General features: G+C 35.0%; 1 protein-coding gene across 1 annotated transcript; it reads left to right on the top strand.

Moving 5' to 3' along the window:
• LOC130621200 (SCO-spondin-like) lies at positions 1-22,384 on the top strand. Its single transcript, XM_057436516.1, has 48 exons — positions 1-46; positions 592-763; positions 1,140-1,387; positions 1,704-1,877; positions 2,259-2,429; positions 2,601-2,771; positions 3,129-3,299; positions 3,576-3,746; positions 3,956-4,126; positions 4,353-4,523; positions 4,817-4,987; positions 5,393-5,563; positions 5,909-6,085; positions 6,252-6,422; positions 6,769-6,945; positions 7,308-7,599; positions 9,301-9,319; positions 9,956-10,049; positions 10,803-10,875; positions 10,927-10,939; positions 11,121-11,163; positions 11,354-11,543; positions 11,837-12,087; positions 12,183-12,356; positions 12,442-12,612; positions 12,757-12,933; positions 13,149-13,319; positions 13,625-13,795; positions 14,112-14,282; positions 14,696-14,866; positions 15,085-15,261; positions 15,574-15,865; positions 16,119-16,135; positions 16,834-16,929; positions 17,177-17,244; positions 17,404-17,446; positions 17,702-17,891; positions 18,118-18,368; positions 18,639-18,812; positions 18,898-19,068; positions 19,213-19,389; positions 19,612-19,782; positions 20,041-20,211; positions 20,433-20,603; positions 20,974-21,144; positions 21,362-21,538; positions 21,818-22,109; positions 22,290-22,384. The coding sequence occupies exons 1-48, from the start codon at positions 1-3 to the stop codon at positions 22,309-22,311; spliced, it is 7,545 nt and encodes a 2,514-aa protein (XP_057292499.1). The 3' UTR covers positions 22,312-22,384.
• Positions 22,385-23,840: the final 1,456 nt, after the last annotated feature.

The following is a 23,840-nucleotide window of genomic DNA, read 5'->3' as shown; positions in this document are numbered from 1 at the left end:
ATGCTTTACTCCGTAACAGTTATCTTAATCCTCTGTGCCATTCATGGTATGTATCTTCTTCATTCTTAAATGTTGCAGTATACTTAGCATGCTATATTTTACAATCTTCATTTGTTTTTTGTTGGTAAAATAAACGAAAGACATTATGAATTATTGTAAGTTTCGCATTTCGATTATCATTCCATTCTGAAGGCTATGCACTATGATCCGGGAATTAGCACGTCACACACCCGCACCTGATCATACAACTAGCCTTTCTCTGCATCTATTATTTTCAATCTCTACAATTAATACATTTGCAGTGAAATACGGTTCAAAAAAAAACGTAACCTGTAGTATTTATAACTACTCGTGAGCTGTTTGTCCCTGTCAGAAGAAATCAAGATATTTGCTGAACTACCGATGTATTTTTACATACTAAACGAGAAGTACAAGAGTGTCGCACCTGTTTTCACAACACAACTCGCAATTCATACTAATGGAATGCATTTTCCCTAGTTTGAGGTGTCTTGTTCTAGATATTATAATAAACTGATCGTCAACCACGGAAAAGAACTCTTTGGACTATGCTAGGACTATGTTTCTTTATAGTTAATTCAAAGGAACATGTCACATGTGATAGAAAATACACTCCTATTGGTTGCTACCAAACCTATAATGGTGCTCCTACAATGACTTTACTTATCAACGATAGAGATACAACCAGTGAAGCACATCAAGGTCACCAGATTGACTGGAGAAATTTTGGCGCATCAATGCACAGGTAAAAATAGGATTTTTTTTGAAGATTTTTTGACGAATTAGAAAGTGAATCAACAATAAATGTTTGGAAGTTTTTTTTTCTTAAGTGGTACAGTAATAGAAGTGAAGTGGTAAATTCAGAAAAATGTTATGATCTGCATTAAATTAAAGGACATAGTGTTGCATTAATAATAATAAAAAAACTCAACCACATACAAAGGGTTTTTCCAAAATTTTCATTCTCACTTATCAAATAGTTCAACATTTGAGTTAATATTGCAAATACTCAAGTTCCTTGCATTTAACGAATAATCTAGCACACGAACTTTTTTCTATTTCTGAAGATGAATAGTACGCGGTTTGGTGAAGAGTCTATATTTTTTGTTCGTTTCGTTCAGCTTGGCTTGTCGCTGCTCAGAAAAGGCAAAATCCTTAGACTACATATATTTCTCCATTCGCTTTTACGGTGAATGTTGGGGTGGTAAAGATTATACTGATTTTGAAAAATTTCTTGTTGGCGGTTGGGAGTCGTCTGAGTGCATCAATGCCTTGTTTGCTTCATGTGACGGTAAAGTGGATACAGAATGTGCTGGAAAAGGGAACGCAGCTTATATTTATAAGATAGGAAAAGAGAAAGAAGACACGGGTACGTGTTTTAAGCTTTTAAGCATTAAAATAAAGCAGCGAATAGACAGTTGGAAGTTTATTTCAGTGTACTGTTATCTCATGAAGCCGGAAAAAATAATGACGTCACATTTTTTGATGTCAAATCGCTTCTCTATTGTGGTCAGTCAGCTTTCACAGTCATAGTCAGAACAAATTTGAGTTATTTCAAATCCATCACTTCTGGTTGTGTCAGTGTTTGTTTTGCTGCTAATATGTAGTTATAAAAAACACAAAAACTGCATCCTATACGAAATGTAATATGGTTAATCTTGTAAACATCGTTTCAAATTTCTTAGATGTCGATGGTGGATTGTCAGAATGGACGGAGTGGACCAAATGTAGCACTTCGTGTGGTACAGGCATTATCGCAAGAGAGCGAACATGCGCTAACCCAGTACCTAAGGGAAAGGGTAAACCATGTGATGGCGAACTAACTGAAAGCAAACCTTGCTTGATTAAAGAATGTCCCAGTAGGTGTTATGTTATTATATGCTAAACCTTTATATGATGTTGCTTAAAAGCAGCATGATGGAGGTTGACTCCCATCTTTACTTACGCCAATAGCCTAAGATTAACATCTAAACAGATGTGTGTATGGTCCACTAAACTGACGCATCTAATGAGTTATAAGATTCAACATTTTATTGTTATTTCTAGAATCTTACTTGCTTCTGGTTTTATCCAACATAGCCGTAAATTTTTCCTTTCGACTTCCTTAAAATTGAAGCAGGTTAAAAACTTGAAATGTCCACTTTGTCTACACACCCTACAACTTGTTAAACCAACTCAAATTTCCTTTAACTACTTGAATCGTGCAAACGATGCTTAAAACCTTTTTGTCTGTATATTAGTTGATGGAGGTTTTACAGAATGGAGTGATTTTACACTGTGTACAAAGTCTTGTGGTGGAGGAAGTAAAACACGCACCAGATCTTGTACAGACCCAGCTCCGCAACATGACGGAAAAGAATGCATTGGACCAGTTTTAACATCACAGAGCTGCAACACAAATAAATGTCCAAGTAGGGAATGAATTTTTTTTTATTTACACAAATAATCAAAATAATATTTTTTTCTTTCTTTTTGCTGATCCTGCATTATCTATTGCAAAACCTGGGTTCTGTTTATTATAATAAAGTAGTTCTATCTTCTCACGCTAGTGTAAAACTAGATTTTTATATGTTTAATTTTAGTTGATGGAGCTTTTAGCTCATGGAGTGATTTCTCAGAGTGTTCTCTCACCTGTGGAGGAGGAACACAATCTAGAAACCGCTCATGCACAAATCCTACACCTCAACATGGTGGTAAAAATTGCACAGGAGATAAAACACACTCACGAGAATGCAACACCATTCATTGTCCAGGTATGATTCTTTAATGTGGTAAAAGTGTTAAACTTTAACATATGCTAGTTGCACAGCAATAGCGTTATTTTAGCATGTGAAAACTCTCCCAAATGTTTGCATTACGTATTTGCTTAGTTGTACCTAATCTCCGGAAAACTCAAAGCATCGTATTTTCAGTGGTTGTTGTGTGGGTGAGAGAGTAACCAACGAAATAAAGCGTTTCCAGACGTCCTAAGCGTTGTTTTTTATCATATTCTGCTGGGAAGTAGTACAGGTCAAGTTACTGGTCTAGAACCATGTAAACTTTTATCTGTCATTCTGCGTCTTTTTGAATACACAGTTATGGCAAAAAATATTAACAGTTCTGTACTTTAGTGGATGGAGATTATGGTGACTGGAGTGAATGGGCAGCTTGCAGTGCATCGTGTGGTACAGGAGTGGCATGGAGGACCCGGAAATGTAATAATCCCTCCCCTGCACATGGTGGTATTCCATGTTCCGACATTTCAGACGAATCTAGATTATGCAACGTACGATCTTGTCCAAGTAAGTTTGTTTTTGAATTTTTTAACACAACAACTGTTGTTATTATAATCGCACCTTTCTAGTATATTTTTATCTCATCATGCTTACAGGGCAAGAATGCACGCTACGGAAATATGTACGACAGGAAATCCCTGTGAGATTTTGGTGCGGCTTACAGCTTGTGTGAAGATAGAACTAAAACTTTTTACCTTCTTTCATTTAAATTTAATCAAGGCCTGCCGTTAGTTAGATATTCTTAAGACACATAACGTTTCACACACTTTTCCAATGCCTTAGTTAACGGTGGCTTGTCGGAATGGAGCAATTATTCAAAATGTACGACAACTTGTGGAGGAGGAACACAGTCCAGAAGTCGTTCGTGCACAAATCCGAAACCTCAACATGGCGGTAAAATCTGCCTTGGAGAACTTTTGCAAACACAGAGTTGTAGCAGCATGCCTTGTCCAGGTAAAGAAAATTAAGGATTTAAGTTAAGTATCGTAATGAGCATAGAAAGAAGCTATTCGAAATTATGTATTATGTAGTCTTAAATTCTTGATAGCTATGGAAACATTTCCGAGAAGAAATCATTTAAAAGTAAAAAGAATATTACATAAGTCACATGTGTAAAAGCAAAGCTGATTTAGTTGACTGCTTGTTGACTTTGTTTTCTATAGTTGACGGTAAATATGGGGCTTGGTCACCTTGGGGTGCTTGTAGTCAATCATGTGGAAATGGAACTAGTTCAAGATCAAGACAATGTAACCACCCTTCTCCTGCTTATGGAGGGGCACCCTGCTCGGGTGTTTCTTCACAGACAAAGACATGCAATACACAACTATGTCCAAGTATGAAAAATTCACTACTCTTTGATTAACACTGAAAGATTAGTTTGACTTATCTTTTGTTGATGTCGTTTTTAGTCTTCCAACAAATCGATAGCTAACCATAAAAACTTAGTTTTTTTAAAAATATCTGGTACACTTCCTCAAGTATTTTCATTTGGGTTTTATGTTGAGTAGTGACTGATGAAATTTCTGACACCGACTGTTCAATAAGTTTTTATTGTTTTAGTTGACGGCGGTTTGTCTGAATGGAGCAGTTATTCAAAATGTACAGCAACGTGTGGAGGAGGAACACAATCCAGAATTCGTTCGTGCACAAATCCAAAACCTGAACATGGCGGTAAAATCTGCCTTGGAGAACTTTTGCAAACACAGAGTTGTAGCAGCATGCCTTGTCCAGGTAAATATATTTTTTATTTTAGAATTGAACTTTCAAAAACAATAAATTATCCTTGGATAGTTTAAAAGCGAACAAGAATTCATATCAATGGAATATATAAATACTAGTCGGTCGCCTGTCCTTTTTTACCGCATTTCGTGTGTCTCGCAATCGCGGTTACCATTGTGCGTGACAGACAGACGTATACAGGTATTATAATATAGACGCAATCTCCTTCTACTTTACATAAGTTCGTAATCTATTCGCTTTATTGTTTTATTTGCTCCCTGCAATGTTGCAATAATTCTACGTAGTTAATGGACAGTATGGACAATGGACGTTATGGACTAAATGTACCAAATCTTGCGACACTGGATCAGCCTCACGCACAAGAAAATGTGATAGCCCGTCTCCCCAACAAAGTGGAGAAGGTTGCAAGGGTCCATCATTGGATACAAGAACGTGTAACTCGATCCCTTGCCCAGGTAAGCCACTAGGAATTTAACGGATAATAAGAAAACAGAGTAATGGTATAAATAGAAATAAATAAGCAAGCACGCTTTTTATTTCATAATATTTTGTGTGTTTTGCGTTTGTTTTTTTTGAAAGAATTAGCATAAGTTTTTTAAACATATTGTAACTCTCAGAGAGTCATAAAAGAAAAATTTGCCATACTTGTGCTGTTAAACTGTTTAATTCTGGTCATATTACTTTTTTACCCTATGCTAAAAGTTTCAAACCATGGCTAAATTTTGCACAGCTTAGTATTGATCTTTTTTATTTACCTTTATTATTTTTCTCATGCGGGAAATGTACATATGTGTTTTCGTCACCAATAACACATGCTTTAAAATTATATAGTAGATGGTACTCAGGAACGTTTTCTTTAGTCGACGGACAATATGGCAGTTGGTCTTCTTGGAAAGTGTGCAGTCAGTCTTGTGGAACAGGTCTTACATCAAGATCCAGACGATGCGACAGTCCTGCACCAGCACATGGCGGTTCACCTTGCTCAGATAATTCCTCAGAGACAAAATCTTGTAACACATCACCATGTCCAGGTTTGTGTGACTAACAGTATATGTTTCTTGTGGAAATGACATATCTTCTGATTTTTTATGTTAATGTTAAAGTTGAAGTAAAATTATGACGCAGTGCTGATTAAGGTTGTTATGTTGTTCAGGGATAGTTTAGCATTGCGACTTAATCTAACTAACATCCCTTGATGTAAAAACACATACTAATTAATGGAGTGATGAGATATTAAGTATTAGTCACGCTGTTGAGTGTGATTTGTTAAATTTTAATCTCTTACGTCACGACGTTTATCCTAGTAGAGTGTAATTAAGCATTGTGTAACCCATCAATTAACCAGTTAATAATTCATACAAACACATTCTCTTTAGTTGATGGAGGATACGGCACTTGGGGCGAGTATACAACCTGTTCGAAAACATGTGGAACAGGTAGTCAATCAAGAAGCAGAAGATGTAACAATCCCGTTAGTCAGCACGGTGGAAAAGATTGCTCCAGTCTTGGTCCAGCAAGTGAAATGAGAGGCTGCAATACAAATAAGTGTCCAGGTATGTGTTATCTTATTAACCCTTCCATCAACCTATCTTTTCCGATAGGGGTTGTTACACACAATTATTTAAAGTTGAGTTAAACTGTAACCTCGATTTTGCGAACACCTTCTTCCTTTCTTCTTACCAAAACATATATATATATATGTTATTAAAACCATTTTAGTTGACGGTAATTATGGCGAGTGGTCAGAATGGGAAAGTTGCAGCTTATCCTGTGGAAGCGGTTACTCGACACGATACAGAAACTGTGATAACCCTCCACCTGCTTTTGGTGGTAAACAATGCAGTGGAGATTCATCAGAAACCAAATCATGCTCAATTCGTCCATGCCCTAGTAAGTCGTGCGTTAATCAATGATTATTACAATCTGCCTTTCTGTCAATGTTCCCTTTGATAGCTTGAATATTTTATTTGAGTATTATTTGGGTATTATTTGTGTATTATTCATGTATTATTCGGTTATTATTTGGGTGTTATTTGGATATTATTTAATGAGGATTTTGTTATATGCCATAACTCTTTTTACTTCATATAAAGTTCTACTTTGTGGACCCATTGGAAAACAGAAATTTGTTTATATATTTGTAAATATTGTATTTATTTTTGAATGGTTATCCTCTGTAAATATTGGTAAATAATAATAAAAATAATAATACAGATCATGTTGTCTTTTTTTCTAGTTGATGGTAACTATAGTCCTTGGAGTGAATATAGCACATGTTCAAAAACATGTGGCTCTGGCAATCAAACGCGAAGCAGAACTTGTGATGATCCTGCGCCGCAATATGGTGGCAAAGATTGCTCTAGTTTAGGAAAAGCAGCTGAAACAAGATTATGCAATACCGAGAAGTGTCCAGGTGTGCATGGATTATTAATCTAAGCTTGTTACGAAATTTTTATTTTTTTACTTTTTTATATTTTTATTTGTTTTTTGTTTTGCTTTGTTTTATTTTTTGTGTGGTGAAATTATTAACAAAAAGATTAAAAAGTAACAGAAGTTTAACTTTCTAGAAGGATAGTGCCTATTACTTTCAGATACAGATGGTCAGGCCAAACACACATTTTCCCGCTTTTCCGTACATTGTATAATTCCTCATTGCATCATAGAGAAATTGACGGACCTATTGATCGTCCCATACCATAGTATCTATTCCAACAACAACAAATTTCAAGATATCCAATTCTTTCTATTAAACTTCATTAAACTTGCCATTTTCAGAACCATGGAGTAAAGAAAAAACAGTCCGTGTATGTGAGAACCAATACTTGAACATAAACTGCGGTATAGGGGGACGAATTTTCATTGATTACGCATGCTTTGGTCGTCTCTCGACACGATATTGTGGATGGAGTCCTTATTACAGTACAAGCTGTCGTGCTGGTTCATCACACATACAGACAATCGCGAGATGTAACAACAAACAGTATTGTTCTGTGAGGGCCAGCGTATCTATATTTGGAGATCCCTGTCGAGGTACTGCGAAGTATCTTGAGGTTAAATACAGATGCAAGTAAGTAGAAAGGCTATTGTTATATTATACTTTAATATTATTACTTCTCTGTATTCCCTGCCCACAATGAAATTTTGGACAACGTATTCAGACAAAAAAAGGTTCTATAGAAAGGCTTAAAGAAACAACGATAGCTATTAAACCTTACATTTCGAAATTTCACTAAAACAACGTTTGGCCAAATCCTACACTTTAATTTACCTTAATTGTCGCCTTTTTTATGAAGAGTCAAATTTTGATATTTTTAATTTACTAAAATGCTTAGGATAGAACATCGATTCTATTTTCAATATTTTGGTTTCTTGCACTATGATATGACTCGACTCGACCCAATTTCCTTTACATAGCTCGATCGTTCTTTAGGTGCGACTACAAAAGTCAAGCTACAAGCCTTTTCTGAGTAAGAGAAAAAAGAACAGTGCGAATCAATTACTTTAAACAGCTGAATTTATCAGGAACATATAAATTTACTAAAAGAGCAACTTTGCTCGCAATCAGTTCGTGCAAGGACATGCCATTTTTGTTCAAGACATTGCATAGTGTTGATAAATTTTACATTATTAATTAAATTTTGAATTCGAACAAACAAAATTGTTGTGTTTTTATTGAAAAATTTTTTACGCATATGTGCTAAATGACAAATCCAATCAAAATGTTGTTTTATAGCCCGGACGTTTTAGAGCTATATTCTTCAAAGTCACCTGTTGAACAAAGAGAAAATTATTTTTAAAAAGATTCTCACACAAGCAATTCTTTTGGGAAATTTTCTGAAAATTGCAAGCACGCAAAACGAGCTTAAGATATAGTTTGTCAGTGTAAAATTTTCAACCAAAAATTTTTTGTGTTCCTCCCTAGCACTGTGCATATTTATATATCTGACAAAAAATAAGTCCAACGGTGATGAAAAAAGTGCCCTAGTAACACCCCCTCCCCCCAGCCACAAAAATGAAACACTAAAATGTAGTACAACGTTCAATAAAGGCTGACTTTAAAGTATGTTATAACTTACTGTTCTAGGGATGGTCCATATGCTGGAACTAAATAAAGAAGTCGTATTCAACTGGCACATGTGAAGCATGTTTTGTATCTGTGTACTAAATGAGGAAAGTATACAAAATAAAACAAACAAAAATAAAAAATATTTTTTAATTTTTTTCCTAGACGTGTTGTTGTTCTTTAGAAATTTTTTTTACAGAGTTTCAACTCGGCAGCGAAATATAAAATACATTTCAGTAGTCTAGATTGCACAAATGTTTGCATGATGTTCGGAAAAACAAAACTCGTTCCAAGCTTATTCTTTTTATTATTATTTCGCTCAACATAAATAAAGAAAAAGAACATTAGCAAAGATAGTGTAGCGGTATGGTGTAATGGTAGCGCATCTTGACATGCGAAAACATGCAGAAAATAAATATTTCCAAATACGAAATATTTAGAAAAGAAAAAGTTTAAAAGTAGACCCACAAACCTCACACCACTTCCAAACCAAAATGGCCTTCGTAGCAGGATTCAGTTTTTTTCGGGTTCTGCCGTGATTCTAAAATTAGAATGCGTTTCATAAAAACAAAAATCGGGTAACCGTAAAAAGCGGGTTCTGCGGAGTTTTCCAGAATAATACTGTCAAGCTACTCTTTTGAAAACACAGAATACAGCTATTATTAAACAGACTAGTTGTTAACCGTGGAAAAATTCACCCGTCAGCACACTATCTACTTTGCAGGTGAGCCGGAATGAAGCTTCGCATATCTATACCGGGGAATCCGAATTTTAAACTTCACAAAAAAAAATTTTAAAAAAAATACAAAAAAAATTCACAAAAATACTTATATATAACAATTAACACACAATTTCGGTTTAAATAAAAACACAGGAAACATTTCGTCTTAACAATGGGATGAGCGCTCAGTACAGATAAACAGTGTCGTCCATCCGTATAAGCGTAATGCTACCTTAATCACTCAACAATTTGGTGTAGTTAAACTGCATTGGCTACATTCAACTGTTATGGTGCCGTAGCTTAGTGGTTTAACTCTTGCACTTTGTGCGGGAGAGCGAGGTTTGATTTTTCTTGGCGCCGATTCAACATGGTCCATTCAATGATACCATAGCGCCGGGTTAACTCAAGCCATTTGAGGGAAATTGGGGAGATGCACATTGTGTGGCCGTTGCAGGAAGTTGTCTGATAGAACGCGGACACAAACCGGGTATGCGTAGCTCAAAATGAGCATTAAATACTCTAGGACAACCCATCTAAGCCATGATTTATCCTGGAAATAATAGAATGGGCATATTCCTCCATATTTGCGAGGCTAGCCATGTAAAATATGCACATCTATTTATCTATCCATCTATCCAGCCAGAGGTAGCTAAAGAGCTAGGTCTGCCTACCATACCCCAATGTCTACCCATCCTCGCCTCCCCAATGGATTTTGGAGCCCCACAAAAGTCTAGTTTGAACAGAGTAAACGTTATTATACCTAGACTTTTTTGACCTGTGGTTCCTTGGAGGGGGCAGCATAAAGATCCCAAGCTAATATTTCCTGAACTTGAAGGGTTTATAAGTCGTGACTTATCAAAATGATAGAATAGCTTAACACAAACACATTTACGAAAACATTTGTGGTACCAGTAAGTACTAGTAATGAGGGTCTAAAAAATATACATTTCTGGTCCTGACAATACAAAAGCATTGGTCCGTGTTATATTCACCTGTTTGCACGTACCTTTGGTGTAACATTTGTTAGCAGACAGGACTATAATCTTATTGATGAAAATATGGCGTAATATTCTAGTAAAAATAAAAAAAAAACCATAATCAATTTTTTTTGTATCATAATTTATATGAATATTCATAATTTATATGAATATTCATAAACTTTTAACATCAAATCTTGTGCTCTGGGAAAGTTATACCCAATTAAAGATTTTGCACTGTTAAAGAAGCTTACATGTAATTAAAATATGTATAATCATTTTAAAATAAAACCTTCAAAGAATATCGAGACTCAATGGAACATAATGTTTCCTTTCAAAAGGAATCTGTACCGGATTATTTTCTGTGATTTCTACAAATTATTAGGATAGTGCGTTACCATAAACTTTGATTCGTGTGTATATGCAAAGTTGGTTCATCAAATTATTAACAAGGAAAAAGGCAACAAAAATCGAATTTTTATATCCATGCTAAATTAATATTTACTTAGCTGTGCAACAAGGGCTTTGGGATATCACAACTACTGCTGACAATCCTACTTACAATAGAATAAATTCAAATAGGTGAGATAAACTGGATGTATAAAGTAAATATCGATGTGACTTTCTGCACAGACTGACCTTTACAGTAAGTGAAGACAGTTCAAGAATTAAAATTTCAAGGTTTTGTCATTATTTTTTATTATTTTTTTAATTTTTAATTCCTTTTTTTTCTTCATTTTTTTATCTTTTTACTTTGTTTATTATATACATTGCTATACTCATATTTCTCTGTTTTTTGTATGCTATTTTTATATTTTAAAAAATAGATGTGGCTACCTGTGGTTTTAGTCGCCTGTTCTCTGGTACAAGGTAAGGTGATTATCTTGTAGAATTATAAATTGATTTATACTTTCACTGTAAAGTAAGATAGCCCTTTCACTCTTTAGAAATTAAATAAACAGACAAACGGCATATTGCATATCTCGTTATTATATAGCCTTAACAAATTATAAAACGAAGGGACAAAAGTAAATTAACCGTATTCTAACTCTTCTCTTAGCGTATACTAAAGAACATGTTACATGCGAACGTGACTACAAGAAGATTGGTTGTTTCCATGTTAATAAGGGTCACACAAAGAGACCTGGAGTTGAGAACATGAAAATGATTGTGAATGATCGAGATCCATCTAGTCCACATTATCAAGGCTACATGATCAACTGGCGTGAATTTGGAAAGTCTGTTCACAGGTAAGATATTAGTACAAATATGAGGGATTGAAACTAAAAAGTTGAGATTGAAGAGACGAACAATAAAACTTTATAGCTGTTTCAGCCATAGTCTCCTATCTCTGCCAGAATAGATTCATAGTCAGCATTGCATACTTTTAGAAAAATAATATGTGTTTTTAAGTTTTTAAATTGAAGCCAGAGTGTGACGAGGTTATATTCCAACGGGTCTGACATGCCATTATAGGCCAGCAAATTCTAACAACAATTTTAAACATCCGAAATATTAATACAAAAATGCTATATTATCATAGTCTTGCATGCCGATGCGCCAAAAAAGCCAGAGAAATGGGCTACTCGTATATATCAATTCGATTTTGGGGTGAATGCTATGCTGGCAAATCCTTTTCTGAAATTGAAAGCCTTCTCACTGACGTGAACTGGAAATCAAGTCAGTGCTCCAATCCAAAATTTGAATCATGTGATGATTCAGCCGAACACGAATGTGCTGGCAAGTCCCGAGCTGATTACATCTACACAGTAAAGGAAGAAAAAACAGATACTGGTAAGAATTTTTTTAGTTTGATGCTACTTTTTCTGTTTCTTTTTTTTATTTCATTTGTGAAATCCAAATTTTAAAAATCTTTCTTTATTTTTAAGACGTTGATGGTGGAGTTTCTGATTGGTCAGAATGGAGTGGCTGCGGCATTACCTGTGGCGAAGGCATCGAAGAAAGGGAAAGAACATGCACAAATCCTCTTCCAAAAGGAAATGGAAAACCTTGCGAGGAAATTTTAAGTGAAACAAGAGCCTGCAGCTTGCCATCATGCCCAGGTAAGTAACTCTACTTATATAGACTTAAACCATTTCGCATGCTTTTGATTAATTGTACTCATAAAAAACGTTATTTTGTGTTAAGTCAATGGAGGATTTACATCATGGGGAGAATACGGTACCTGCACAGCAACGTGCGGTGGTGGAAGCATGACACGTACAAGAAGCTGCACTAACCCTGCTCCAGAAAACGGAGGGGAGGAATGTAACGGCCCAGTTTCAGAGTCAGCAGAATGCGGAATGGATCCCTGTCCAGGTATTGCTTTGCTATGACAATATCTTTATCATCAGTTTTTATCAGAGAAAACGCTGATAATATCCATGGCGTAACACCTTTTCAACTTGAACTTTATTTTTCCTTTATATGTTACTAAGTAAAAGAAAATATTTTATTTTATAGTTGATGGTGGATACAGTACGTGGTCATCTTACAGTACCTGCTCAGCAGAGTGTGGTGCAGGTACACAAGTTCGCTCACGAGAATGCAACAACCCTGCGCCCGCACATGGAGGAAAAACATGTGATGGACTTGGTCTTAAGGAGGAGTCAAGAACATGTAAAATTAAAGAATGTCCAGGTAAAATTTAGTCTTTTACTAAAAAAAACATAAATAACAATGTAATTATGGAACTTATTCTGCAATGGGTTATATAGCAGTGCGATTGGGTTTTAAGGCGGCTCAGGGAGAGTGATCGATGATATTAATCATAAATATATTGACGATGTATACCTATCGTTGTGTTTTTAACTTGTGTTGATTTATCTTTATGCTAATGTAATATTTTTATATAGTTGACGGTGGCTTTGATCAATGGAGTAATTTTAGTCCATGCACAAAGACATGTGGTGGTGGAAGTCACGTACGTGTGCGCATGTGCACCAAACCAGTTCCAGCACATGGTGGTAAAAACTGCGTAGGAGAGACACGGCAAGTTGAAGAATGCAACACCGACCCCTGTCCAGGTAACATTAATTTTGTCTTCTTTCTATGATTATGCTATATAACAAAAACAAAGGTTATATGTTTTAATATGGCATTACAATAAGAAGCGGTCATACCACCTATACCAACGCGAAATAATTTTGATAGTTTTCCAACGTATTTTCGTTACCCTACACTTCCCTCGTGACCTTAAAACTTAAAGAATACTTCAAAATTGTCCACGCAATCTTTAAAATACATCTTACCGAAAACGTTTCGAAAATATAGACTCAAAAATGACCTCTTAGGTATTACTTGATAAATTCCATATAAAAAATTCTCTTAGTTGATGGTGGTCTTTCTTCATGGTCTGCTTACTCGAGATGTTCTAAATTATGCGGTGGAGGAAGTAAAGAACGAAGAAGGACATGCACTAACCCCGAACCAGCTAATGGTGGCAAAAACTGCGTTGGTGCTTTGAGTGAATCTGCTTCTTGCGGAACTAACCCATGTCCAGGTATGGAGAATTTGACCTTTAAATGAGGAAACCTGGTACGCTATTCTTTGAGTTAAAAATCTATTTATTGGCAATATTCATCAGGTTAAATAGAAGGGAAATAATTCGCAAAAAATAATAAGTGATTCAACAAAGGTTAAGAACTAGCTCGTCGAAATGAAAAGTATTTTAAAACACAATGATCCAGACTTTTTGTTATGAGAGAGATGCGTTACATAGGCGTTAGAACATTCTTTTGGGTTATTTTGTTATTGCATGACAATAATTTGTGACGGTGATGCCTTAAATGAATTATTTTTAAATATGTCGTATTTAGTCAATGGTAATTATGGAAATTGGGGAGCATGGTCAAGATGTACTAAAACATGTGGATCTGGAACACAAAAACGAAACCGAGCTTGCAATAACCCTGCTCCCAAATATGGTGGCAAAGCATGTGTTGGCAAGTCATCTGAAACACGATTTTGTAACACCAAACGTTGTCCAGGTACTTATACATTGAAAGAAATATAACGTCCTTCTCTTTTTTTTTTAAGTAATAATATTACTTATTATATTTACATTTTTTTATTTTCATATTCCAAATTTTTTTTCGCTTTTTCCTAATTTCCTAAGGTATATAGTATACTAGATTAGAAAATCGTCTAAAAAATAAGAAAAAGACTTTAGGCCTTGACATAAAGTTTATGCTAGTGATAAAAGCCTAATGATGGTTAGAAAGGTCATCCTGCAATTAACTGGATCCTTATTTGCATTTATAAGTTTTGTATTACTTTTATTTATTTATATTTTTTTTGTCTTTAAATTAAAAAAGCTTGCGTAAACGAAATTCCTACTAATTACGTGATCATGTGAATAATAATAATTTTTTAAAAAACATATTTTTTTTTTAATTTTAAGTCAATGGTGGATGGAGCGCGTTCGGTAATTACGGACCATGCAATAACAAATGTGGTGGTGGAATTCAAAAGAAAATGAGATACTGTTCAAATCCAACTCCAAAATATGGAGGCAAAGGATGTCCTGGCTTAAACACTATGATCAGAACTTGCAATCTTCACAAATGTCCAGGTATAGTTTAAAAACTAAGAAAATGTTAGCATGATCTGTTTTTAATTACATACATGTACACGGCAATCTAAGTTTTAAACTTTCTTTTCTTCGCATAAAACGGGAACTTAATGCTTCGTCATGACGAATAGTTCTGAAAATTACTAACTTAAAGTCTCGATTGGCCAACCAGTACCCATTGTGAAATAGCTAAAAAAATTATTGTTAATTTCTTTTAGTTGATGGTGGTTACAGCAGCTGGGGCGCCTTCAGTCGATGCTCTAAATCATGCGGAGGAGGGACTCGCTCTAGAACTAGAAGTTGTACAAATCCAACTCCTAAATATGGTGGACGAAGCTGTAGCAGATTGGGTGCATCAAGGGAAACGCAACGCTGCGGCACAGGAGCTTGCCCAAGTAAGAAAAACATCTTAATAATACTTAAAACTTTTCGGGCTTTTATTTAAATTCCACTTCTACTGCAAAATTTAAGTTTAAAAAAATAGCCTTTACCCTGTAGCATTTCTATCCTAGGCATTCATCAATTTTCTATTCTCGATCATTTATCTGGATAACTTAAACATAAAATATTAAGCTGGTTTTTGAGCTTAATTTTGCAATTTTTGGAGCCAAATAAATTTTAATACAATTCTAAATTGAGGGAATAGTCGGATTATTTTAAATATATCTGATTTTTATTCTTTATTTGCCAATTTTTTTCGCATTTAGTTCCATGGAGTGGATACAAAACAGCAAGAGTTTGTGAACATCACACAATGCACCTTAACTGCGGAAGTGGAGGACGTGTCTACATCCACTCGGCAACCTATGGTAGAAAATCACGATCGTACTGTGGAAATATCTTCTGGTACAGTACCAACTGCCGGTCAGGATCATCCCATCATCATGTTGTGGCCAGGTGCAACAACAGGCAATCATGCAGTGTGACGGCAACCAATAGTATCTTTGGTGATCCATGTTGGGGAACTGTCAAATACTTAGAAGTAACCTACAGATGCAGGTAAGAGTTGTTTAACGTTGCTTTCATGAAGTGAAAAACAGTCAAAGAACATACATTATTTAAAGTAATCACCATATTTGACAACAACAAAAACGTATCATTCATCTTTGAGTTGTAAATATGATTTTATAGTGATAAATGCACAGCCCTTTCCGCGTGTTAGTATATGTTCCAAAATTACATTTCGTGTTGGAACAACACTTGTAGAAATACCTTTTTATAATTACTTTGTTGTTTTGTTTTTTTATTTCAGAGGTGGACCATACGCTGGTTAAATAACGAGATGTGTAGAGAGAAAGCAAAGACATGTACAAATTTATTTTTGCGTAAGAAATGTATTGGAGGAATTTTTTGTGTTTTTTAGTTCGTCCCCTCTATAAGGATTGTTAACAACCTTTCCGACAGAAACAATGATTTTACACACAGCCTAGGCTATTGTTAATTATACCGAAGGTTTTATTAGTTCTTTAGTATTCTGCTAAACTGTCTTTGTTTGCATCAAAATACGTTTGTCGTGTTCCAAAACAGTACCAAGAGTTATTTCTTTAAAGGGTTAAACAAGAGCAAAGAAAAATGACATTTCAGGCTGAAATGAGGGCTGCCTTATACCTTATAAACCAAACCTTAGTGCTATAGGCTATAGGCTGAGAAATGTTAAACAATGCAAAATAAGGTCCCTTAAAGAGTTCTAAGAAGCACAAATATTAAATTTTCTAACGGTTGGCTTACATAGCACAAGTCTGATTAAAGAATACTTAAGTTTGGAGAAGTTTTACCTAGGCCCAATTTGAGAAAAAAATAAGACTCTTGTGCTGTAAAAATGTCAGTTCGCAAAAGAACGCTACAAAGAAGTCTGGGTTACTAAGTTGAGCTTACAAGGAATAGTTAGCAAGAGACTGAAAAAATTAATTTGATATAATAAAGCTCAAAGTTTATCCTGTTTTAGGTGTTATTTCTCTTTCTTAAAGTATTACAGCAGATTAACTATCATTTAAAAATGTATTATAACTTAAAATATTGGATATCGAGGTTCACAGGAAACAAAGATAATATTTTACAGAAATGTATGACTAGATTATCTTCCGTGATTTTCTTAAAATAGTAAGAATACGTCTTAACTATAAATTTCGGTTTTGGTGTAAGTGCCAAATTGGTTTATCAAAAATACAACAAGAAAAAAGGCAATAAAAAACGAATTTTTATGTGCACGATTAAAATATTTATTTACTCAGCTGTTCAACAGGTGTATACGCTTCGGGATATGACAACTAGTGCTGATAATCCTACTTACAATAGAATAAATTCAAACAGGTGCGACAAGGCAACCTTATAAAGTTATTATTGATGCGACTTTTTGCACAGACTGGCCTCTACAGTTAGTGAAGATAGTTTAAGAAATAAAATTTAAAGGTAGAGTCACTTCTAATATTTTTATATGTAACGTCACTATCATCATATATAGTGCCTGCATCCATCGTTGTTTGCTGTATATTTTAAAATTTTTCTCTACTATATTGTACTTTATATTTCTAACATAGATGTGGCTACCTGTGGTCGTAGTCACCTGCTCTCTGTTACAAGGTAAGGTAATTATCTTGAACGAAGAATATTAAAAGGTTTTACTTAAAGAAAGCGATGCAAAGACAATTGTTATAGAGATGTCATTACAATTTAATCGACTTTGCTCTTGTTTTACATACTTAGAATTCAGTTAAAACGATCGCCTTACACATTAGGACTTTTGGATTTCAACAGCATTTCTTTTCGGATAATTTCTTAGTTAATTAAAGCATATATAAGACATATAAATTAACCACCTTGTAACGCTTATTTTAGCGTATGCTAAGGAACATGTTACATGCGAACGTGACTACAAGAAGATTGGCTGTTTTCATGTTTCCAAGGGTAGTACAAAGAGACCTGGAGTTGAGAACATGAAAATGATAATAAATGATCGAGATCCATCTAGCCCACACCATCAAGGTTACATGATCAACTGGCGAGAATTTGACAAGTCTGTACACAGGTAAGACAATCGTTAGAATTTGAGGGATGTCATAACGCATGAGGGATGAGGGATGATTATAACGGTATGTCTGAATTTCCTATTTTTGACACAGGCTTTTCTCCCTTGAAGCAATTGTGGTTAGGGCTAGAGAAATAAAGCCATCTCTCTCTAAAACGATCCAGCATGTTTGATTATACTTTTTTAACATCTAAAATAATGATACGAAACTTCTGAATTATCATAGTCTTGCATGTCGATGTGCCAAAAAAGCCAGAGAAATGGACTACTCGTATATTTCCATTCGATTTTGGGGTGAATGCTATGCTGGCAAATCATTCTCCGAAGTTGAAAGTCTTCTCACTGACGTAAACTGGAAGTCAAGTCAGTGCTCGAACCCACATTTCCAATCATGTGATGATTCAGCCGAACACGAATGTGCTGGCAAATCCCAAGCTGATTACATCTACACAGTAAAGGAAGAAAAAACAGATACTGGTAAGTAGTCTATCTTATTTTCTTTTGAAATCTGTATTTATTTTTATTTGAAAAGCGCCTGTTGGAAACTTCTTCTTTTATTATCGGAAACAAGCAATTGCATTGTACTACAATTCTCCTTCTCCCTCTTCTGGTCGTTTTCCTTTTTTTTTCAGTCGCGGGAGAGGATAAAGGCGGATACGCTGCTCTTAGTATTAGTTTTACATCTTTCTGCATGATACAATAATGATATATCTTTAACTATCTTTCTCCTGCTTTATTTTATTCAAGACGTTGATGGTGGACTCTCTGATTGGTCAGAATGGAGTGGCTGCGGCATCACCTGTGGCGAGGGAATCGAAGAAAGGGAGAGAACCTGTACAAATCCTATTCCAAAAGGAAGTGGAAAACCTTGCGAGGGAATGTTAAGTGAAACAAGAGCCTGTAGCTTGCCAACATGCCCAGGTAAGTAACTCTACTTATATAGACTTAAACAATTTCGCATGCTTTTGATTAATTGTACTCATGAAAAACTTTACTTTGTGTTAAGTCAACGGAGGATTTACATCCTGGGGAGAATACGGTGCCTGCACAGCAACGTGCGGTGGTGGAAGCATGACACGTACAAGAAGCTGCACAAACCCTACTCCAGAAAACGGAGGGGAGGAATGTAACGGCCCAGTTTCAGAGTCGGCAGAATGCGGAATGGATCCCTGTCCAGGTATTGCTTTGCTATGACTATACCTTCATCATCAGATTTCATCAGAGCAAACGCTTATAATATTCATGGCCTAACACCTTTTCAACTTGAACTTTATTTTTCCTTTATATGTAAAGAAGTGAAAGATAATATTTTACTTTGTAGTTGATGGTGGATACAGCAAGTGGTCATCCTACAGTACCTGCTCAGCAGAGTGTGGTACAGGTACACAAGTTCGTTCACGAGAATGCAACAACCCTTCGCCCGCACATGGAGGAAAAACATGTGATGGACTTGGTCTCAAGGAAGAGTCAAGAACATGTAAAATTAAAGAATGTCCAGGTAAAGTTGAAAATTCGTTCCTTTACTAAAAGAAAACATGAATGACAATGTATTTATAGATACTTGGTAGGGACAGGGAAAGGGAAGATTGTTGATACTTATCATAAATATTTTGACGGTGTATGACTATTGTTGTGGTAACAAAGAGACTTTGTACGGGCAAAGACATGTTTTTTATTTTGTGCTAATCTATTTTTATCCTAATCTATTATTTTAATGTAGTTGACGGTGGCTTTGATCAATGGAGTAATTTTAGTCCATGCACAAAGACATGTGGTGGTGGAACTCACGTGCGTGTGCGCATGTGCACTAAACCAGCTCCAGCACATGGTGGTAAGAACTGCGTAGGAGAGACACAACAAGTTGAAGAATGCAACACTGACCCTTGTCCAGGTAACATTAATTCTGTCTTCCTTTCACTATTAATGCCAATAATAAAGGTTAAATTTTAATTATTTTTTATTTTATTTTTTATTATTCAAGAGCTAACTCATTAAATTTGAATTTTAATAACGTTTAAATTTTTATTTTAAAAAGTTTCTGTAGAATTGCTTATGATACATTTGAAGTATATTAATTATTCTCAAATTATTTTAAAAAGTGGATAATTTTTAAGTATTGACGATTGAGAAGTATAAACTATTTTCTTAGTTGATGGTGGTCTTTCTTCATGGTCTGCTTACTCGAAATGCTCTAAATCATGCGGTGGAGGAAGTAAAGAACGAAGAAGGACATGCACTAACCCCGAACCAGCTAATGGTGGTAAAAACTGTGTTGGTGCTTTGAGTGAATCTGCTTCTTGCGGAACTAACCCATGTCCAGGTGTGGAGAATTTGTCCTTTAAGGGACTTTAAGTTGAAATACTGGATAGACGTATTCATAAAGTTACAAAGCAAATTGAAAAAGATTTTTAAAAGTGAAAAACCAGAAATCGTCTTATAAGTGATATGTTTCGTAAATGCAGAAGTGTTTAAAGGGGGTTGCTGACTTGAAGGAATAAATAAATGAATACATGAATGAATTTTTTTGGTTTGCGTATTTAGTCGATGGCAAATATGGAACATGGGCAGCATGGTCAAAATGTACTAAAACATGTGGATCTGGAACACAAAAACGAAACCGAGCTTGTAATAACCCTGCTCCCAAATATGGTGGCAAAACATGCGTTGGCAAATCATCTGAAACAAGATTTTGTAACACCAAACGCTGTCCAGGTATAGGATTAAACCACTTTAGTATTTTCACTTTATTGCAATATACTCAACTCTGAATGTAGAGAAATATAAACTAAATTTAAACCAATGATTAAATTAAGGCTTTCGTTTAATTTTTCGTAACCAACTTCTGGTGCTTTCTTTCTTGACGGCCTTCATGAAACGTTTGACTTTGCAAAACTTGTTCTTGTTCCGTAAAACCCCTAGTGGCTGGAAAGGTAACCCGGTAATTTTAGGCCATTTTAGTCCTATTTTTTAATTATCTCTATTGTACATTTTATTTTGTATTTATCTTTGTCTTTCGGACTACTGCAGTGAGAAAATATGTCTTAATTATAATAAGTACAACATAAATTCATCCCCCTTTTAGTTAACGGTGGATGGAGCGCGTTCGGTAATTACGGACCATGCAATAACAAGTGTGGTGGTGGAATTCAAAAGAAAATGAGATACTGTTCAAACCCAACTCCGAAGTATGGAGGCAAAGGATGTCCCGGATTAAACACCATGATCAGAGCTTGTAATCTACACAAATGTCCAGGTATACTTCGAGAACTTAGGAAATGTTGAAAAAGATTTGTTGAGTCATAGATAACGAGATACGGCTATCTAAACTTCAGGCCTCCTTTTCTTTGCACGCGTTTTTAATTCATCGCCATAGCCTGTAATTTGGACTAGACCTTCACACTAAATATCTCGTTTCGACAATCTCCTATTCTAAAATGGCTTATGACTGAATTTTATGATTAAATTTTTAGTTGATGGTGGTTACAGCAGTTGGGGTGCCTTCAGTCGATGCTCAAAATCATGCGGAGGAGGGACTCGCTCTAGAACTAGAAGTTGTACAAATCCAACTCCTAAATATGGTGGACGAAGCTGTAGCAGATTAGGTGCATCAAGGGAAACACAACACTGTGGCACTGGTGCTTGTCCAAGTAAGAAGAACACATGGATTTTAACAACTTAACTTTTAGAATTAGAATTTTCGATGCGCTATAGTCACTCCTGCTAACAATTTAAATTTAGTTTTTAGTCCACAGCAAATATGTACTTCTTCATAGGCCTAAACAACTAGCCTAGGTATCACTTCAATTTAATAAATTTCAGAAAAGATTTTTAAAATTTAGAGAACAGTATGTATTACCCAAATAATTTTGAGTGTCTCTGTTTTTTAAAATATATTTTTAAAGTTTTAATCGAGTTTTTGAATCTAGTTCCATGGAGCGGATACAAAACAGCAAGAGTTTGTGAACACCACACAATGCACCTTAATTGCGGAAGTGGAGGACGTGTCTACATCCACTCGGCAAACTATGGAAGAAGATCACGAGCGCACTGTGGAAATATTTTCTGGTATAATACCAGATGCGGTTCAGGATCATCTCATCATAATGTTGTAGTCAGATGCAACAACAGGCAATCGTGCAGTGTGAAGGCAACCAATAGTATCTTTGGTGATCCATGTTGGGGAACTTACAAATACTTAGAAGTAACCTACAGATGCAGGTATGAGATAAATAGTTCAACGTTGTTTCTGTTTAGCTAACATTTGAAAATACCTTGTAGGCTATTAAGTTCAATAACTGTTGTGAAGCTTTGGTGAACGTACCTAAGCGACAATTCGTATCAGATCGTAACTTATAGAAGTACCTATACTTACTTTGTTTTTTTGTTTATTTCCTTTAGAGGTGGACCATACGCTGGTTAAATAACTACTGCGCAGAGAAACAGCAAAAACTTGTATTATATTTATCTCTGTGTAAAAAGAACAAACTAAAGGAGATTGGTTATATTTTTATTTCTGAAAAAGTTCGAAGGTTTTTAAACCGTCCTACTCAATCTGGGGATTAAAACTTATACTCGTGTTCTTGTTTGTATAGATTATTTTTGCATAAGTATACGTTGCTTAAGTGTGAATACCGAGAAAAGAGCAAGGTAGTCCAGTCTCCTAAGAACTTGCAAAGCTTAGCCGTATTTGTTAAAGGGGAATAAGGATGAAGTGCCTGTGCTAAATTTAAATTTAACCATCTTCGGCATCTGTTATAAAACTTTATGTGTATTAATGTCACATCTTTTAACTCCATCTGTTGATGACGTCGCAAATTTTTGGACATTGATTATAATCACTCTCTAGAATGCCACATGCTATAAGTTCTGTTAGACTTGCGGTAAAGCGTTCGCTTTCAGTGCGGGAGGTTTTGGTTTCAAACCCCGGTCGAATCATACCAGAGACTTTAAAAGTGTGAATCTATCCTTTATGTTTAGCGTTCAGCATGAGAATGGGATTATATTTGGCGGTTGTCTAGACCAATTGATGTGGTTGTACGACTTTCGTAGCTCAAATAGGAGTTTTAAATGCACTAGGACTCCCATCGCAGGATTGGTAGCAGTACCAATAAAAACTGAAGAGACTGTCCTGAGAAAACAATTTTATCATAATAATAATAATAATAATTCAATGATAATATGAGCATGAAAATTGTGTAAATGTAATGCAAAAAGTGTAAATGTTTTGAATTTAAACATTTTAGGTCAATTTTGCCACATGTTGAGTTATTTTCCCTCATTTTTACCATTCTAAACCGTTATATGAATTATATAAAACCTTTAGAGATTTAGTCAATACTTATTCATGTAAAAAGAGTTAAGACCACGGATTAAAAACAATTTATTGTAAGGTTTTTTTAATAATCTCAGTTTTGAAAAAAATTACAAATTTTATCAAATTTCAATCAAAAGGCGAGGATAAAAAATAGTCAACAAACAAAAAATCCACTTACAAAATCTTCTTGTTATTTATTGCTCCTCTTATCATCAAATTTGTTCTTGTTAATTTCTTTAAAAAGGCGCGAATAATAAAAACTTTTCAATCAACGAAATAGACAATGCAATGTTTATTGTCCGTAAATCGCGGTCTTCTCTTGTGATGAAAAAACAAAACAAATCATGAAGTAAATAAAACTGGTAGTTACAACCCGGCCTATTTAAAATTTAAAATATAGTGTTCAAATTTTTTTTATTATTTTGACGTTAAAAATGACGAATTTGTTGCTGGGCAGTGAAAATTATTACCTGCGAAATTTTTTACCGACTGCTCGGTCTTCCATTTCCACAAACTATAATTTAGAAAGATGTACCAGAAACATAAGAAATAATTATTCCTATAAAAACGTACCGTGAGTAAAAGATATTTGTGTGCATTATTATTTAAAAAAATAGCGCTTTTAAAGATTTCTC

This window comes from Hydractinia symbiolongicarpus, chromosome 12 (assembly GCF_029227915.1).
Source record: "Hydractinia symbiolongicarpus strain clone_291-10 chromosome 12, HSymV2.1, whole genome shotgun sequence".
In the NCBI taxonomy this organism is placed as follows: Eukaryota; Metazoa; Cnidaria; class Hydrozoa; order Anthoathecata; family Hydractiniidae; genus Hydractinia; species Hydractinia symbiolongicarpus.
This window is presented reverse-complemented; position numbering and strand designations above follow the sequence as displayed.

Excerpts from the sequence above, each read along its gene's own strand:
- LOC130621200 (XM_057436516.1), top strand. The coding sequence starts at position 1 with ATGCTTTACTCCGTAACAGTTATCTTAATCCTCTGTGCCATTCATG. Across the intron at positions 4,127-4,352 it reads CAATACACAACTATGTCCAA|TTGACGGCGGTTTGTCTGAA; the intron begins GTATGAAAAATT and ends TTATTGTTTTAG. Across the intron at positions 21,539-21,817 it reads TGGCACTGGTGCTTGTCCAA|TTCCATGGAGCGGATACAAA; the intron begins GTAAGAAGAACA and ends TTTTGAATCTAG.